The sequence below is a fragment of the Equus asinus genome, chromosome 14 (genome assembly GCF_041296235.1).
Source record: "Equus asinus isolate D_3611 breed Donkey chromosome 14, EquAss-T2T_v2, whole genome shotgun sequence".
Lineage (NCBI taxonomy): Eukaryota > Metazoa > Chordata > Mammalia > Perissodactyla > Equidae > Equus > Equus asinus.
In genome coordinates this window covers 5,296,307-5,314,071 of record NC_091803.1, presented here as the reverse complement: position 1 = coordinate 5,314,071, position 17,765 = coordinate 5,296,307, and the positions used below count along the sequence as shown (strand labels likewise).

Sequence of the window (17,765 nt, the reverse complement as noted above, 5' to 3'; positions counted from 1 at the left end):
ACGCCGAGACGCCGAGACAGCCCGGGCCAATTAGAGCACACGGTCTGCGCTTTCCCGAACGCCCGCAGCTGGGTCGGAAAGGCGGTCGTCGCTGTCTGTCGTGGCCTTGGACGGTTTCTGAACGTTCGTGTCCCTCACCCGCCACCTTGCCTCCTTTGGTTCCCAAGATGCCGATGTACCAGGTAAAGCCCTATCACGAAGGCAGCGCATCTCTCCGGGTAGAGCTTCCCACCTGCATGTACCGGCTCCCCAACGTGCACGGCAGGACCGGCGGCCCAGCGCCGGACGTGTGCCACGTGCAGGTAGGAGCGCGCGGCCCCACCCCGTCCCCCACCCGTCTAGTGCGCAGGCGCCATGGCTGCGCGCGCGGCGCCCCCCCCTCCCCCCCCGCCCAATGCTCAGGCGCCTTGGCCCGGCCCGTGGATTTGGAGGACTAGAGGTCGGGGTCCCTCCAAGCCCGGACCATGGGACCCGATCTGGCTCGGACAAGGCGTGGGGGCCGGCCTGGCCACCTGCCCCGGCTTCACGCGCCCGCCAGTTCGAGTGACCCTAACTTTTATCTACTTATCCATCTTGTATCTATTTTAATTTCGCTTATGGCTATTTAAACTGTTTTCTTAGGAAATTTCCCTCCCAAGAAAAGTAGATAACACGTAAATGCACAATTTAAGGAATTATATAACGAACCCCACTGTCATCCCCACCCTGATTGACACATGTCAGCGCCTCACTCGTAGTCCATCCCCTCCCCCCCAAAGTCCTGATTTCCGTGGTCATGATGTCCTGCTTTTCCCTCTTATTTTGCCACCTAAGTATGCATCCCAAACCATGTGGTCTTGATGTCAGTGGATGCATGCAGTTCGTGTCCTGTTGGGTCTGGGCGTGCTTTGTGATTTTAAGAATCGCTTTGTTGGTCTAACAACGAAGTGTTCGTCCTCTCCTCTGTCTTGCTCTTCCTTCGCATGACTGTACCCACGGATTTGTCCATCCCCCGGCTCATGGCCATCAACTGGTTTTCCATTGTAGGGTGGTATGAATAATTCTGCCGTGAGTATTCTTGTACATGAGTAGGCATAGGGTAGATACTAAGCGATGGGATTGGCTGGCTCAGTGGGCAGGTCTGTCTGCAATTTTCTAAATACATTGCTTTCCAAAGTGGTTATACTGGTTTCTGCTCTCACCAGCAGTATATACGAATTCCTGATGCTTGCATTCTCCACTTTACTTTACTTTACACTGGGATCCTAATATAGTTTTAGATTTCCCAGACTTCTGAGTCAGGTGAGCACCTCTTCATGTTTGGTGGTCATTTTGATTGCCTCTGTTGTGAAGTACCTGCTCAAACTTTTCACTTTTTTATTGATTGCAAATACACGTCTTAAAGTGTCCAGCAGGAGAAACCTTCTGTCCATTCTGACTGAAGATGAGTGAGTGGGTAACTTCCATGGTCTGTTTTCCCATTTCGTGTCATCCTTCACTTTATCTTAATAGCTTTCTGCCTGGATTGGAAGAGAGGTGCTTAGATTGGTTTGAAACCAAGTGACACAACTGTTGTCTCATTGCAGAGCTAAGACGAGAATAGCAGGCATAGTCCAGTGCCCCTTCAACTAGAGACTCCCATGGAGGCGTGGTCCAGTGCCCCTCACTCAACTGGCCAGTCCCATGGAACCGTAATAAAAACCAAGAGTGGAGAGTGTCGCATCTCATTTGAGACCAACTCCTTTTTTTTTTTTTAGTCTGCTGCCTAACTTCCTTTGGGCTTTTAACTGTGAACTTCTGTCTTAGAAGACACCCAGTCCCACTTCTCTAGGAGACGACAACAATGTGAACAGATAATGAGAAGTGCAGCATATCCAGGGTAAATGAGAGCAACACAAAGAATACACTGCTTCTAAATACATATAAAATAAAACAAGTGGATAAACACAATATGCCAAGTCACAGTCTAGCCTGAGCCAGGAAAAGAACAGGCCAGCGTTAAAAGGTATAACAGGTCAAGCAGATCTGGAGCATTTCCTCGTCCCGCAGTTGGAGAGGGGCTAGATCAAGCTGAGCCAGAGCTTTCAGGCGCAGACCGCGTGACATACGCAGTGTGTGTTTCAGGCGTTCTTCACGGCGTGTTGACTGGGGTTTTGAGTCCGGCAGGTGATTCTTCGCCCCTGGTTGGGCAGGGACCCTGCTGCCACTTGTAGAAATGAGCAAGGCTGTGCACAAACAATGAGCAAATACAGGCTGGTTAAAGAGATTGGACGTCTCGCTCAGGAGGGCTGTCATTGAGTCACGTGAGGCTGTTAGCCAGGTGGTGGCACCACCTCCCACCCATCTTGCATTCAGACTTATTTCCGGTCAGCCCCTGATTATTTTATCGGCATGCTGAAGTCGTCTTCTTTGCTCCACCCAGAGCTCAGTCATCTTACCTTTTTTTGCTGTTTGGTCTTAAACGTGAGCAGCAGGAGAGGAGAGGTGAGAAAGCGGTGATTCAGCTCTAGGGTAAGTAGGGGTTAGCCAGACGAGAGAAGAGGGCGGAGTGTTGCCGATGGAACGGAATGAATAAAGGTCCTGTGGCAGGTGGAGGCTTAGTGTGTTTTAGGAACGCAGAGGACAGCGTGGTGACAGCACAGAGCTGTAAGGGGAAGAAGTATGTGAGAGGAGGCAGCCAGAGGACCAGTCATACAAGCTACTTACCAAACCAGGCTAGGGGCTTTGCTTTTTAACCTAAGAGCCTTAGAGGTTAGCACGAGGGAGGAGTGACCGCATCTGTGTTTGTTTCGTCTCTGGCTGCCATCATCGGGATGGGTTGGAGGGGTGGACCAGAATGGCCGCAAGGTGACCAGTGGAAGTAGGCCAGGTGAATAACGGTGTCTTGGACTTCGGCAGGGACAGTGGAGGCACACTTAGAACCCAGTGGATTCCAGAAAACTGACAGCACCTGGTGATGAATCGGATCTGCGTGAGAGGGCAGGAACAGGTGCTCGTAAAAGCTTTAAACTTAGCTGCACACAAATGTAAACAAGTTCTTCTCCTATACTCACATTGTATCGTGAGTGCATGTTTATAATAAATTCAAGGTCATTGTCATATTCTTGACTTTTCTGTCTAGACAGGAGCATTTTACTCATGCTTTATGTATTTATTCTCTCAACTCAAAATGGATTATCTATTGTGGAGGCTCATGAGTCTGAAAGTAGGTTGTACAGTGTGTTTTATTCAGAGGTTTCTTGTTACTGCCTTTTAAAGGAAGTCCACAGAGATTTGAGATTTATTATATAAATATTATTTACATTATATAATTGGCAACTTAATATGTACCAGTCACTACTAGGCCAGAAAGATGCAAAGATTCAGTGAATGAAGGATGTAAGCATTCCCTACTCAGGAAGTTATACATTTCAGCAGTGAAGAAGTTCTAGATGATTCTAAGGTATGAGAGTCAGTACTGCCTTGAGAATGATTTGGGGAATTGATCGTTTGACCCCATGGACATGCTTCCAAGCCAAAGGACACCTTTTTTTAATCTATATGTGCTCTCCTTTTAAGTTATTGATTACATTCTCACTGCCCCCTCCAACTTTTTCCACTTTTAAGCGCTGTATTTTGAACTAGTTTGATATTATGAATGAAAAAACAGTTTGCGCTCATTTTCTCTCCTTCTCTGTTCCTAGACTAAATTACTTGAATAGGAGTCATACTATTTCCAAGTGGCTTTCAGTCATGTTTTTATTGGTTTTAAAGCGTTTGAGGATTGATTTGTAGGACCTTTTGGGCTGTGGAAAAAATGAGATGATTCTGTATTTTATGTCTTCTTTGAAAAGGTGGGAAGTTTGATGAATTCATGGAATTAGTAGAAGACAAGTGATCAGATTTAAACAGAGGAAGGACAGATCTCACATAATTCTCCCATTTGTTAGAGGAAATGAACACTTTGTTGTTGGTTTGTTTAGGAGGCGTCTGACCCGTCTCTTCAAGCTCTTGAGTCCCGCCAAGATGATATTTTAAAACGTCTGTACGAACTGAAAGCTGCAGTTGATGGTCTCTCCAAGATGATTCAGACACCGGACGCGGACCTGGACGTAACCAACATAATCCAGGCTGACGAGCCCACGGTTTTATCGACCAACGCACTGGACCTAAATTCCGTGCTGGGAAAGGTCAGTGCATTTGGAAAGCTAAAGAACACCAGCACGCTAGGTTGTTACTCGTGTCAGAAAACTCTGCTAGCCTCATCATAGCCTTGGTTTTCTAGTTTCCAAAGGCGGTGCAAAGAGCATCTTTTTTCTCCTCTAAATGCTTGTACCTTTGCACAGAACAGATTGATGAGCTATGAGTGAAGCCAAAGCAAGCTTTAAAGCCGCTTCATGACTTCTCAGACCCAGTGCAGAGCAGGGAGGACCCACAGGCAGAGAAGGCAGTCAAGAGTTACAGCGTCCCGCCATTCCAGGCAGCGTGTGACACAGGCCCAAGAATGCTGGGCGTCCTTCCAGCAGCCTCCGCGCCCTGGACAAACAGACCTTAGCTTGTTTGCTCAGTGCTTCTCAGATTCAGCAGTCAACCCTGACTCTGAGAGTAGCCTGCCCAGGGACAAAAGTTCCACCAGTCCTTCCGAAACATATCACTAAAAGCCAGTTGGTCTCAGATTTCAGACGGGTTTGACGTGTTTTGCTGTGTTAAAATTAAGTTGCATCAGCCACCTTTAATGATCACTCTGCAGGCTTCATCTAATTTAGGGCCCAATCTGCTATGCAAAGAAGAATGTCTTATTAACAAAGTGGTTTTTATTTGAGGGTGCAAAAGAGTTTGTCTCAAGAATCCCTGCCAGTACCCTCCTCTGGAATTGATAGAAAGTACTAAAGACCTACAAAGTGGAGGCGGTATTGCAGTGTCTCTGCGAGGGCTCAGTTCTTGGTAACCTCGGTACCTGGGCACTCACGCATTCCTTCATCATCTGGTACATGTTTGCATGCACCCAGGACCCAGTGAGACCCCTAGGAAGCCCATCTAGTTGATCACGCACAGTTGTGCCTGTCTCAGGGTGCTGGGAAGGCCTCCCAGGGCACATGGTGCTTAAGATGAATTTCCATACCTCAGTAGGCACAGCATCAAGTAATGCCACACGTTCAGAGAATCGCAGAGCATTCATTATACCTCAGTGCGAAGGGCATCGGTCAGGAGTAGCAAGACTAGAGCCCAGATTATGGCAGGCTGCGTACAGAAAGCCAAGGAATTTGGCCTTCATTGTATGAGTTGATTCATTATTAAGAGTGAAGGTATAGAGGGGCCGGCCCCGTGGCCTAGTAGTTAAGTTCAGCACACTCTGCTGTGGCGGCCACCCACATACAAAACAGTGGAAGATTAGCACAGATGTTAGCTCAGGGCAACTCTTCCTCAGCCAAAAGAAAAAAAAAGAGTGAATGGATAGAGATAAAGTCTGCATCTAAAAAGGCAGTATGTTTTGGCCCTTCAGTTAACACATTTTTTTAGACTCTTCCCACCTCCCATCACCAATGATAACTGAGCCAAGACCCTTTTTCAAGGGACTCCTCATTGACACACAACTCAGTGAAACAAAGTGACATAGAAACTGTATCCTGTCACGTGTTAAAGATTTGGTAAATGGAGTAACTGCGTGTGTGATTTTTTTTTAACTTAGGGACAAATAGAAATCTCATTCCTAATAGGTTATTTTACTGATTTGACAGTAAAATCAACTTTTTTGTTGGGAGGCAGCAGTCCAGGGGTCAGGGGTTGGAATCGGCTCATATCCCCGCTCCCCTGCTTACTGTGTAAGGGCAGGGTAACCCTGGATAGCGACTTACCTCCCAGGACTCAGCTGTGAGGCGGGAGAACAGCAGTGCCAACTCCCATGGGAGTTGTGGATTCAATCAGATAACCCCGGTTGGGGGGGGTCTAAGGATAGCACCTGGTGCAGTTACCCACGAATTGCTGTTTTTGTTATTTCCTGTTTGGGTCTGCTCCCCCAGGATTACGGGGCGCTGAAAGACATCGTCATCAATGCAAACCCTGCCTCCCCGCCCCTCTCCCTGCTTGTGCTGCACCAGCTGCTCTGTGACCACTACAGGGTCCTGTCCACCGTGCACACGCATTCAGCGCTCAAGAGCGTGCCGGAAAACCTTCTCAAGTGCTTTGGAGAGCAGACTAGAAAACAGCCCCGTCACGAGTATCAGCTGGGTTTTACTCTCATTTGGAAGAACGGTAAGTAGAGGGGCCTGGGTGAGACCTGTGTACTCTGTCATGAGACGTGCCCGTTGATTTTACTAAGTGGCAGCAGGGGGCCAGGCCAGTGATGTCCTATACATACAGACTCTTCAGCCACCTTGGTCGGGTCAAATGATCTAAAAGTCTAGGAAGCTCGGGGGGTAGTTCCAGAAGAGGGGTGCAGATGAATCTTGACCCAAAAGGCCCTCCTTCCCCTAAGAAGGTGAGGGTCTCTGACTGAGAGCACAGTTTTAGGGGGGATCCTGTCTCTCCAGCCAGAGCAGGGGAGTAATGGCCATCGTGGCCATCTTGCCCTCACATTGCAAAACCTGTCATTCCAGGGACATTGACGTTATCTTTTCAAATGGCCATAAGAGGATGGCGGGATAGCATTTATTCATGATCCCACTGCTGTGTGCCTCTCCTGCTTACGTTCACACAGACGGAAGTGAGTTAATGTCGTTCGTCCTCTAAGGCCTTAGCGGCCCTCAGCTGCACATTAATGGAGCGATTGTGAGGCAGGAGGAGGCCCGGGCTGGGAGGCAGGACTCCTGGCTTCCACTCCTCATCCTCCAAGTCCTTAGGCACAGGGGTTGCAGTAGATGGTCTGAGGTCCCTTCTAGCGTGAAAGTTGTCATAATCAGAGACCAGAAATGATTAACATAAGTTGACACTCTTCAAACACACAGTTTAAACTTTCTTGAATATTACATCTTTTGGAGGCAGACTAAAACTGTGATTTTCTTCTTGAAAATACACTTTCCCTTGCCACCAGTTCATGTTATTAGCGAAGCCCCTTTCCACGTTGTCCAAGTACTTCTCATTGACGTTACTTGGGGGGTTTTTTCCTTTCAGTGCCGAAGACTCAGATGAAGTTCAGTGTCCAAACGATGTGTCCCATTGAAGGAGAAGGGAACATCGCACGGTTCTTGTTCTCTCTGTTTGGCCAGAAGCATAATGCTGTCAATTTAACCCTCATAGACAGCTGGGTAGATATAGCTATTCTTCAGCTCAAAGAGGGAAGCAGTAAAGAAAAAGCCGCTGTGTTCCGCTCCATGAACTCTGCTCTCGGGAAGAGCCCCTGGCTCGTGGGGAATGAACTCACCGTGGCCGACGTCGTGCTCTGGTCTGTGCTCCAGCAGACTGGAGGCTGCAGCGGGATGGCGCCGGCCAACGTGGAGAAGTGGATGAGGGCCTGTGAGAACCTGGCCCCTTTCAACACCGCCCTCAGGCTCCTTAAGGGACTTTCAGTAACTGATTTTAAAGGGTTTAGCTTTTAAGAGTGGTGGTGTTTCACCCCTGCTGGTAAAGGAACTCATACTGAAATCAAAGTCTTTATTTAGGCCAGATGGCAAGCATCAATAAAAGCATCATATAATTTGTGGTTTTCATTTTATTTAAAATCCGCCATCGCGTGTAGTATGCCATGACAACTGCCAGCTATGTGGCAGGCACTTTTGGGGATACGAAAATGCATATTTCATTTGGTTGCCTCTGAGGAATGCTGGCTGCCAAGGAGTGGAGTGCTGGAGGAAAGGAGAAAGAGCCACACCATGGGAACAGGGCAGGGGCAGGACCGCCCGGAGCCAAGCTACTTGAGATCACTTTGGGGCAAGAAATACAAAGTTTTGAAAGGGCATAGTTTTGAAATGATGCTAAGTTGACGGTGAAGAGAAAAGAGTAGCTTGTGTAATGTACACTGCACCAGGAAGTTGCAGTTTCATCTCGGAGCCAGAGAGGGAACTGATCGGTCGTCTTTCCAGTAATTCACTCGGGCAGCAGTGTGAAAGAGGGAGAAAGAGTGGCACCTGTCAAAACTGGAACAGTCCAGCTAGCGTGCAGACCTGGCCTGGGCAGCGATGGGGTGGGGAGCGTGCTGAGATTTCTACAGAGCAGCCTCCTGGAGGAGGACTTGGTGGCCAACAGGCAGAGCTCAAAGGAGAAGGAAGAAACGAGGATGCTGTCCAAATCTTTCGTTTCAGAGACCGGGTGGACTGTAATATTAAAGTAAGAAATCCGGGACAGGAGCTTGTGGGATGGGAGAAGGGAACGAGCAGAACAGGCTCAGTTTAGAGTCTTAAGTTCAAAATGCTAGGTCATAAAAGAGCTACTTAAGGAAAAAGCAGTTTGGGGGTACTTTTACAAGTTCATTTTAAGAAGTCTTGTACAGGCTTACTAATTATAACTAAGTATTACACCATCTATAGACCCTAATAAAGATTGAAAATTTACATTCCAGTTGACTAGCTGAGAGTTTTAAAGTCCACTTTCACATTTATAGAGCCTGATTAAGGCTGGATGGGCACGCCCCCAGGCTGCGTGTCACCCTTAACCCCTTTGTCCCGAGAAAGGAGGCTGATCTGCTTCCTCAGTTCTTCGATTTCTTTTTCTTGCTCTAGTATCTTCATCTGCAGGTTGAGATTAACCTGCAAAGAGAAAATTTTAAGCTCCACTAAAATGGCTATTTTTGAGTCTTTGAAAATATCCTGAGTTACACAAGAGGAAGGCAGGCACAGATCAAACTACTCTTAAAATAGTTTAATTCTCGGGGGCCGGCCCCGTGGCCGAGTGGTTAAGTTCGCGCGCTCCGCTATGGTGGCCCAGGGTTTCTCCAGTTCAGATCCTGGGCACCGACGTGGCACCGCTCATCAGGCCATGTTGAAGTGGCGTCCCACGTGCCACAACTAGAAGGACCTGCAACTAAGATATACAACTGTGTGCTGGGGGGTTTTGGGGAGATAAAGCAGGGAAAAACAAAAAAAAAAAGATTGGCAACAGTTAGCTCAGGTGCCAATCTTAAAAAAAAAAAACTTTCTCAATTCTAGTGCACTAAATAAATAATAGTTTTACAATTTTTTCATGTCCACATATTTCTGTAACAATAAGAGAGTTTCATTATATATGTGTGTGTGTGTGTATTTTTTTTTTGGTGAGGAAGATTGTCCCTGAGCTAACATCTGTGCCAATCTTCCTCTATTTTGTATATGGGACGCCACCACAGCATGGCTTGATGAGCAGTGTGTAGGTCTGCACCCAGGATCTGAAACTGCAAACTCCAGGCCACCAAAGCAGAGCATGCGAACTTAACCACTATGCCACCAGGCCGGCCCCGGGAATTCCGTTGTTTTGACAAACATTTTTAAAGCTTCATGGAACAATTGGAACTTCTCCCATTAATTATTAAGATCCCTTTGCATGGTCTGAGCTCTGCATGGTCATTTTTACAGTCCTGCACTAACGTACAAGTCAAGGACTGCCTCCATATACAAATTTTATCTGCAGAGGTGTGTATAGGCTATTTTATAAAAACATTTACAAGACAGAAGAAATCCTTATCATAAATACCAAATAACTATGGTCTCTAATAGCCATCTTAACTGGGAGTTAGAAAATCCACTACATACAGGGAAATAAATTTATTTTCAAATACATCTGCTATTTTCAAAAACTCGAAACATATTACACCTGTTTACCATTCAAGCTAGTAAAACTCACTGTTTTATTTCAAATTAATAAGGCTTAAACAGAAGATAAATCAACTAAACAGTTACTACAAATGATTCCCAAATTAGTGTGCATCAGAATCACTGAGGGTTTGTTAACGCTCAAGTGACTGCCCCTTTTCTCCCCAGAATTTCTCTTTTAACAGGTCGGGGGAAAGGAACGGACCTGAGAATTTTATCAAGTACCCAGTGATTTAATACCGCTCGTCTGGAAACTACACTTTGAGAACCACAGCATTAATGCCATGCTGCTCAAACACTGTGTCTGTAAACCACTAGGGGATCCTGTTAAAATGCAGATTCTGACTCAGTATGTCAGCTAGAGCCCAAGATCCTGCATTTCTAACAAGCTCCCAGGTAATACTGATGCTGCTGGTCCAAGGACCACACTTGGAGTAGCAAAGCACTAGAGAATCTGTGAATATATCTGTGAATCTAGCTTTGGTAAATCTTAAAAGTTTGTAGAGGAACAGAATGAATGAGTCATCTTTCCAGTATATGCAGACTAGAAACTATACTTGGCACTCTAACTGTGTGTCAGGAAGGAGGAAGAGAACGGGGTGCCCTGGGGCAGCACCAGATCACGGGACTGAATCACACACTTGACTGCTAACAGATGGCAGAAGGCTAAGGCGGTCCCTGCACCGTCCTTCCAACTGCCTGAGATTTACTGCTGTCTTTACCCTTTGGTATGTGTTCCTTTTTACTAGTAGGTACATTATAATAATTTTTAAAAGGTTATATACCATGGTTGGAAAGGAAAAATAAAACCTTCTGACTTAGCAAGATGAGGCTAGAAAGTGAAGCCTGTAATTGCAATTTCTAGAGTAGACAGGTGGCAGCGGTCATCTTGCTTCCTCGGGCTACGAAAACAAGTGCTACTGGGAACTTTGAGGATGCGTTTAATACATTGTTTCCATAAACCTTATTCTAAGCTCAACTGTTCTTCATGAAATATGATCCACAATTTAATCGAGTTCTATTTTAAGCTTCATATTTTCCCCAGCATTAAAAAAATGTACATACGTTTCCGGAATTTTGGAAAAGTTCACTCTGCAGCAGCTGATGAGCAGACGGTCTCTGGGACGAGTTCTTTCTCGTTAAGTGTTGGATGTACTTGGCTTGTACGGGACACCTTTTACCGAGGGATTCAGGTATCTGACCAGTTCTTAAACCTGTTAAAACTTCTGCTCGCTCCATTTCGGTTCCAAATGGCTGGAAGAGCTCTAGCAGGATGACACCCAAGCTATACATATCTGACTGGAAAAACACGGGGAAAGGGTAATTCAGCAGTGAAATACAAAGTGAGAATAGCAGCTCCAAGTCAGTGCACCGTCCCTAAGAAAGGACAATTTACAGTCTCGACAACAGAGGGAAAAGCGGGCTGGCTCATCCTTCAGAGAGGCAAGTGTCTCCCAGCTAGATCTTCTGCACTGAGAGGTGACAGGTGCTGTCACAATCGCCATCTCTTTAACACTAAAAAGAGGCATGCACGGGCACAAAGGACTGATGGCCAGGTGAGGGGCAGGAATAGTGCCACCACCCACAGCGGTCACTACCACACAACGGTCTCCACCACTCCTTGAAGATCCAAGCCTGGCGCAGACTGAGAGAGAAGGGAGCTGACGTGTGAGCCGGTGCCAGTGTCCCTGGGGCCTACTCAACTCTCATCTCTGCCTCCACTCAGAGTTAAACATTCTTGGTAAAGTTTAACAAAATCTGTGTTACTTTCCCTAAAAATATATTTTTTAGGAGTCTTTACTAGATAGGATGTTAGGAGCAGCCACGGTCTTTTTTGTGGCAGTTCTTTCCCAAACACTAAAAAGCTGAATGAGTCATCGAAAGGAAGAAAATTTATTAGGCTGTTATTTGGAGAAAAGGATTTATTTGAACATTTCTTCAAGAAACAGCGTGGGTTGAAAATTCAAGTGTCATACTTCCCTGTGGCGTTTATTTACCTAAGCTTGAAAACAGGAGAATGAAAGGCTGAAAACAGGCTTCTATGAATTCTAGCTTCCTGAGGTACAGTGACATTTTAAAAAGCTCATTTCAAAAAGAAGTTGTGACACCCACAGATTTAGAAACAGTAAAAATGCAGTCAGATTCAGATGAAAAGTGAGGCTTCCTATCGTGGCAGTTCGATGAAATAGATACCCTATCATTCTCAGTTACCTCCAAAAACACCTCTACACTGCAACTTCCACCCCACATTTGGTACTTTTTGTTACTTATGACCGCAGAGTAAGTCCAGGAAAAGGGGAAAAAGCAACAAATGCTACCTTGGCGTCGTACTCGGATCCTTCCAACTGTTCGGGTGAAGCGTACAGACAAGTGCCCACTCTGGAAGTATGTGTGGGTGTTCCTACAAATTTGAAAAGCCAAATATTAAACCCTGCGGTGTTAACACTGTCCACGTCAAAGAACGCCGACTCTGACGGGCACGGCGGCTCCCAAGGAAACGTCAATTGCTTTTTGTCTTTATCTTACCTTCGCTATGAAGTCTTTATGATTCTCTTTAAATACTGACATGTTCAACTGTGTCTCTTTTTCCTTCATGCAAAAAAAAAAAAAACACCCAGCAACCCAAGAAAACTTACTCTTCCCATTTCTGTTGGTCCAGTCTGTGTTCTGTATGATGTCGGTACAGGCCAAACCGAAGTCTCCAATTTTCACTTGCTGATCAGGGCCGTGAAGGAAAATATTTCTGGGCTGGAAACAAACAGAACAAATGGATTCCTTCATGTTCTTAAAACAAACAGTAAAAAAATGTGGCTGTCAAGAGTTTTCAACTCGGGAGCAAGTAGCCCCTCAAAAATTAAAAATGAGAGCAGTGGTTCTCAAACTCAGCCACACATTAGAATGACTGGGGGAGCTTTGAAAGATCTCAATGTCCAAGCCACTCCCCAGACCTAACTTAAGCTGGAATTCCTGGGGGTGGACGCAGACATCAGCATTATTTTAAAGGCCCCAGTTTATTCCACGTTTGAGAACCACTAACGTAGAGCATGCTTGTACACAAATGCTCCTCCACCCTGACTGGACATCGGAATCACCCTACAAGCTTTTAAAAACTCCTGTTCCTTCTAACAAGTCAAAGACTTTTTCTTTTTTTAATAAAAAAAAATTTTGCTAATTTTTAAAAGCTCCCAGATGATTCTTCTACGTTAGCCAGGGTTGGGAACGACCAGGTCACACTACAGAGGTATACATTTAGCTCTGTTTAAGCAACCATCACAGACCCTAAACATCTCCCAATGGAACTACTCCTATGCCAGCGAAAAAGGGCACCTGTGTTGGGGGGAGGAGGGGATCCCACTAAAAACTAAAAAATATTCAGGTTAGAAGCTGGGGTTTCTTACTTTAAATGTACTAATTTTAATGTATAAATTCCTCTGTTTTAGCTTTGTTAGCTTTTTTAAACTATAGCTGAATGGGAAGAGAAAACAGAAATGATCTTGTGCGTTAATTAAGATAATCTGGGTGAGTTTTTGTGCTTGAGTAGAACATCCTAAAAGCCGTGCTTACACTTGGCACTACATGATACAGGAGCAAAGTCTGAAAAAGTCTGGCTCTAATATAAAAATGCATCGTGTTCACGGATACAATTCTCGACAATTCTAGAATAGTTCTAGAACTGGACTGAAGGAATCATAAAGACACTGAAACTGGCTGATTCCGTAACAGGTTGCCCCTGAACTCATAAGTCCTCACTCTGAAGCTCTTCTCATGGGTAACATACCCAGGAGAGGCAGCAGGAAGCAGGTGGCGGACAGTGGCCAGTCGCCGGAAGAAGACCCATGTGCGGCGCTGCACAGCAAACTCTACGAAGCCATCATGAGGGAAGACTGCACCGCGATCCAGGGGCTTCTAAGAAGCCACCCTGTCAACCAGCCCATGACCATTCTGGCCAACTCCTCCAGCTACAGATTACTTCTGAGCCAGGTACCCGCTCTTTGCTCGCTTTTAAAAAAGACGTGATGCCTCGGAAGGAACACCACCTCATTCTCGGGAACTGATCGAACCTCACTGGCCCCCACCAGGCCCGAGGCTCGGCAGCACATCTCAAGCACACTTGCCATCCAGAGCAGTGCCCTGAGTCTGCAGGGTCCCCCTCTCAGTTATCACACACAAACGGATGCGAGCAATCAGTCTGAGCTCATTTGGTTGGAAGAACATTAATGTCATCTTCTCAAATAAACCAACGGTGATTACTTCCACGTGATGAAATTTTTTTTCTCCTTTTCCATTTTCTGAATTTTTATGCAACGATTAGCACCTTTATAACTAAAATTGTTTTCAAAAAGTCACTCTCTCCTTTACCCCACCCTCTTCCCTTATCTCGCAGTCATGCTGTAAAGCCACTACTTATATATATATATTTGAAGAACTGGCATAAACAGCTCTGCTAATCATAGACAGAACATATGCTGCTTTATCTTTGAAACCCTGAAAAGGCAGGTTTTACTACTGATACTATGACTTTGGCAAAGCTTTAAAAAACACAAACCTCTTGTCAATCACCCTGTGGATTAACTAAAGAACTAAGTGACTTGACAGCAATTACCATTAATTTTAACACTACGAGCTCTTCACAAGAATCCACTTTCAAAGCTTCAGTAAGTTATTTCTGTTGCCTTGACAAATTTGCATTTATATAATACACAGGTTTTAGAATATGTAATTCACCGGTTTGGGGTCATTTAAAACACGCAAAAGAAAAGGAAAATTTCAATGCATATACCAGAAAAATACGGAACCAATGAGATACTAAACACACTTGTTTCCTTTGAAATAGCAAGCTAACACCATTACTATTTCTAACGACCCAGGGCTCCTTGTAATGTGTACTGGTTTCTTCCCCTGAAGCAGATGCAGTCCATTGTCCCCATTCACCTGGCTGCCGAATACCGCAAGGCACAGAGTTTGCTTTGCTTGTTAGAACACGGCGCTGACCCGGAAGTAAGGTAAGGTAACTCGACAGGCCACCATTTGCAAATGATAGGCATGACTTAGATGTTCCTTTTTCCAGTCCTGTCTGGACTCATCCATTCTTGACGGGTTATGGACTACAAATTATCATGTTTGAACGAACTCATTTCTTTACTGACTAGATGAGAAACTGAAAAACTGGAAATAATGCAGGAACACAAACCAGTCAGCCCATATACAGCATCCTGAGTATTAAGCGCACAGCAATGGCGGCATAGAAAATGCACGAAGTCCTCGTCACAGCCCACAGGGAGGTTAACAACCTACGTTAGGTGTGAAAAACAAGAAAATGCAAAGAGGCAACGGATTTTCTTATTTATGTCCCTCCACTGGAAAGTACGCTTCATGAAAGAGAAGTTTATCTTGCTCACCAATGTATCTTCACCACCTAACCCAAGGCCTGACATTTAGTAAGTGCCCAACACACAGTACCTGAATGAACGAAAGAATCACATGGCGTAAAAATAACACAACTTCTTGCCCCCACCACATTAAAAGAAAGTTAAGCCCAAATCCTTAACCACGCTCCCAAGAGCCCAGCCGACCTGTCTTGCTCTCACCCGCCCCCTGCGCCACACGGCGCACCCCACCCCAGCTTTGCAGGTCCTCTCAGTCTTTCCACGATGGCCATCACCACGTCGGCCCCTCCTCCTCAGGGGATTCTCAGCGCACCCTTTCCCACCCTTCAAACCGCAGGCTGTCCCCGGGTGAGGCTGTCACACCTCCCTAGGACTTTGCCCACTTGCCATATTTCCTCAGCTGTTTAAATATGTTTACTGTCTTCCATGCTAGACTGTCAGCTCTGCACAGGTAGGGCCTGCCTGCTGCTTCACCACAGCCCTAGCGCAGGGCCTCATACTAAATAAACACGGGGACTGAAACCATCTCTCATTCCGGTGGAGCAGTCGGATGTTTGTCATAGGTTCCCTTTTCTCTGCCAACATAAAGGAATTTTGGAGGCAATCCTGAGAGGTTTCAGGAAAGGAGTAGACAAGCGCCAGGTTGTAAAACGCTCGTTCCACCTGGGCTGGAGCAGGGAATGAAGCAGCTGTGGTGTCACTAACTCCACAGTGACAGCGGCTCTCCAGCTTCACGCCCTGTCCTCCATTCTCCCGACACACGCAGGTGAAAACGCCAGGCAGACGAGCAGACAGGAGCCACTAAGCACCGAGGTGTGGTTCACTTCTCTGCTAACACCAGATCACACTCAAGTCCTCACGATTTTACTGAACGGCTGCTGCCTCAGCACAGCACCGTGCGAGGCGCTGGGGTGCAGAAATCACTAAGATAGAGCCTTGAGGAGGTCGCAGCCCCAGCAGGAGTACCAACATGGAGACAGCTGCTGGAGGAAGCTGGGCCCCTCCATGCTGTGACACATACCACCCTGTCCCCCTAAAATGCTGTGATATCCTGAGAAATTAACAGCAGTGCAGATTTTCAAACACTTCTTTCAAGTCATTACGGGGCATTACTTTAAATAAACGTTGCCTTCTGTAGCACTAACTCTTCGAGTAGAGCCATTCCCACTGTGAATTTGCAGTAACCTGCGATCAATACCTCTGGTTCCAGGGACACAAGAGGCCTCACGGCACTTCACCTGATGCTCCTGCACTGGCCCATCACTTCTACCACGTGGACAAAACCGGGGAACAGGATCCAAAGGATCCTGACAGACATTCAGAACAACGCCGTAAGGTGTCTCCGCATTCTGTGTGAACACGGAGCTCAGGTGAACGCACAAGTAGACAACAGCAACAAACATTCACCCCTCCACCTGGCCATAATATATGGGACCTATCCAGTCCTCTCCATTTTAGCCCAAAATGGTGCCCATGTCAATGCTATTAATGAATCCAGCATGACGCCCCTTCACATGGCTGCAGACATACTGAACAAGGAGATGATGGAAACGCTGATCGCCTGTGGAGCCAACGTGAACTGTGCCGTGTCTTCCACGGGGAACACGGCCCTTAAGCTGGCGGTGTGTACCGCGTCAGGGAAAGCTGGCCGACTGCTGGCCGCGGGCGTGAGCTGCATCCGCCTGCTGCTGATCCACGGAGCCAAAGTAAACGCCCAAGACCACGAAGGTCAAACCGCGATGCACGAGGCATGTTTTGGAGGCAGAGAGGCAATAATCAACCTCTTGCTCGAATTTGAAGCAAATGTCAACATCTTAACAAGAAACGGGGAATCTCCGATCTATATGTACCTTCAGCGCAGCTCCAATACAAGAGACACGGTGCTTCTGGCCAGGCTACTTTACCGCTCTTACCCTCTGAGACTGACCAACAACCAAGGAACTCTACCCGCGGGAATCATGCTCCCAGAATTCCACCTCTTAAGGGAAACCCTAATAAAGTTATCACAAAAACCCTTATCCCTAGAGGACATCTGTAAAAGAAACATCAGAAATATCTATGGCGAGAAATACAAACAACACGTGAAGCAACTTCTCCCAGGGAAGATATGGAATTCTGTCTATGGTTATTATGACTTAGCTTACCTCTTGAAATAAGATCTCGAAGTTTCACCGTGCCATGGAGTTTCAGTAACTCAAATCGCATTTTCTGGTTAGACATGCACCCAGAAAACACTTAACCCATTGCTTTATACATCCCAAATGTACAAACTATTGGTTCTTAAATCTCTTTTGAAAAATAAAATGATTTGCCTATTAACTTTTTGTTCCTAAATATTCTTTTAAATGCATTTCCCATAATTTAATTTTTGCCCAAAAAGTAAGCAAATTAATTTAAAACTCTCAGCCAAAAAGGTAAATATATTTTCTCTCTTTCTGGGTAGTCTGGATAGAGAATAAAAATTCAAATAGTCATTATGGATTTTTAAAACAGCAGAAAAAAATTTCCCATGTTAAATTTCCTTTAAGACGGATAATTACTGAAACCGATTTTACCTCACTGGTGAAATAATACATGAGTATTTCTGTCAGCATTAAATACATTTAGCATCATCAGTTATGTTAGTACTCAGAGCATACTTACTACCTGAAAAACAGAGAATTTCCAAATGCTCACAGATTACTGCCTTTAAACTCAATCT

The 17,765-nt window shown here is 45.8% G+C and overlaps 3 protein-coding genes across 6 annotated transcripts in view; 2 read left to right on the top strand and 1 right to left on the bottom strand.

The window, feature by feature from the left end:
• The first annotated feature begins 50 nt into the window (after nt 1–50).
• On the top strand, nt 51–7,593 carry AIMP2 (aminoacyl tRNA synthetase complex interacting multifunctional protein 2). 3 transcript variants are annotated; one of them, XM_014856014.3, is made up of 4 exons: nt 51–182; nt 3,942–4,148; nt 5,979–6,210; nt 7,069–7,593. In XM_014856014.3, exons 1-4 carry the CDS (start codon nt 168–170, stop codon nt 7,491–7,493), a joined length of 879 nt encoding a protein of 292 aa, XP_014711500.1. In that variant the 5' UTR covers nt 51–167; the 3' UTR covers nt 7,494–7,593. The 3 variants fall into 3 exon arrangements, with proteins under 3 accessions (XP_014711500.1, XP_044602249.1, XP_070340284.1); XM_044746314.2 differs by having other exon boundaries at nt 168–302; XM_070484183.1 differs by lacking the exon at nt 51–182 and adding an exon at nt 2,324–2,490.
• EIF2AK1 (eukaryotic translation initiation factor 2 alpha kinase 1) overlaps nt 7,589–17,765 on the bottom strand; it is a 28,644-nt gene continuing 18,467 nt past the window's right edge. For both annotated transcript variants that reach the window (XM_014856007.3, XM_014856008.3), the window contains exons 12-15: nt 12,314–12,425; nt 11,996–12,078; nt 10,743–10,976; nt 7,589–8,639 (exon numbers count right to left, since the gene is read on the bottom strand). In XM_014856007.3, coding sequence (XP_014711493.1) covers nt 8,502–8,639; nt 10,743–10,976; nt 11,996–12,078; nt 12,314–12,425 — 567 coding nt within the window. In that variant the 3' untranslated portion in view covers nt 7,589–8,501. The remainder of the gene's footprint in view (nt 8,640–10,742; nt 10,977–11,995; nt 12,079–12,313; nt 12,426–17,765) is intronic.
• On the top strand, nt 13,308–17,363 carry ANKRD61 (ankyrin repeat domain 61). The gene is made up of 3 exons (XM_014856009.3): nt 13,308–13,658; nt 14,583–14,680; nt 16,275–17,363. The coding sequence occupies exons 1-3, from the start codon at nt 13,443–13,445 to the stop codon at nt 17,218–17,220; spliced, it is 1,260 nt and encodes a 419-aa protein (XP_014711495.1). The 5' UTR covers nt 13,308–13,442; the 3' UTR covers nt 17,221–17,363.

Coding starts and splice junctions, on each gene's coding strand:
- AIMP2 (XM_044746314.2), top strand. CDS start 168: ATGCCGATGTACCAGGTAAAGCCCTATCACGAAGGCAGCGCATCTCTC. Junction 303..3,941: donor CGGACGTGTGCCACGTGCAG/GTAGGAGCGCGC, acceptor TGGTTTGTTTAG/GAGGCGTCTGACCCGTCTCT. Junction 4,149..5,978: donor TAAATTCCGTGCTGGGAAAG/GTCAGTGCATTT, acceptor CTGCTCCCCCAG/GATTACGGGGCGCTGAAAGA.
- ANKRD61 (XM_014856009.3), top strand. CDS start 13,443: ATGGGTAACATACCCAGGAGAGGCAGCAGGAAGCAGGTGGCGGACAGT. Junction 13,659..14,582: donor ACAGATTACTTCTGAGCCAG/GTACCCGCTCTT, acceptor CTTCCCCTGAAG/CAGATGCAGTCCATTGTCCC. Junction 14,681..16,274: donor GGCGCTGACCCGGAAGTAAG/GTAAGGTAACTC, acceptor CTCTGGTTCCAG/GGACACAAGAGGCCTCACGG.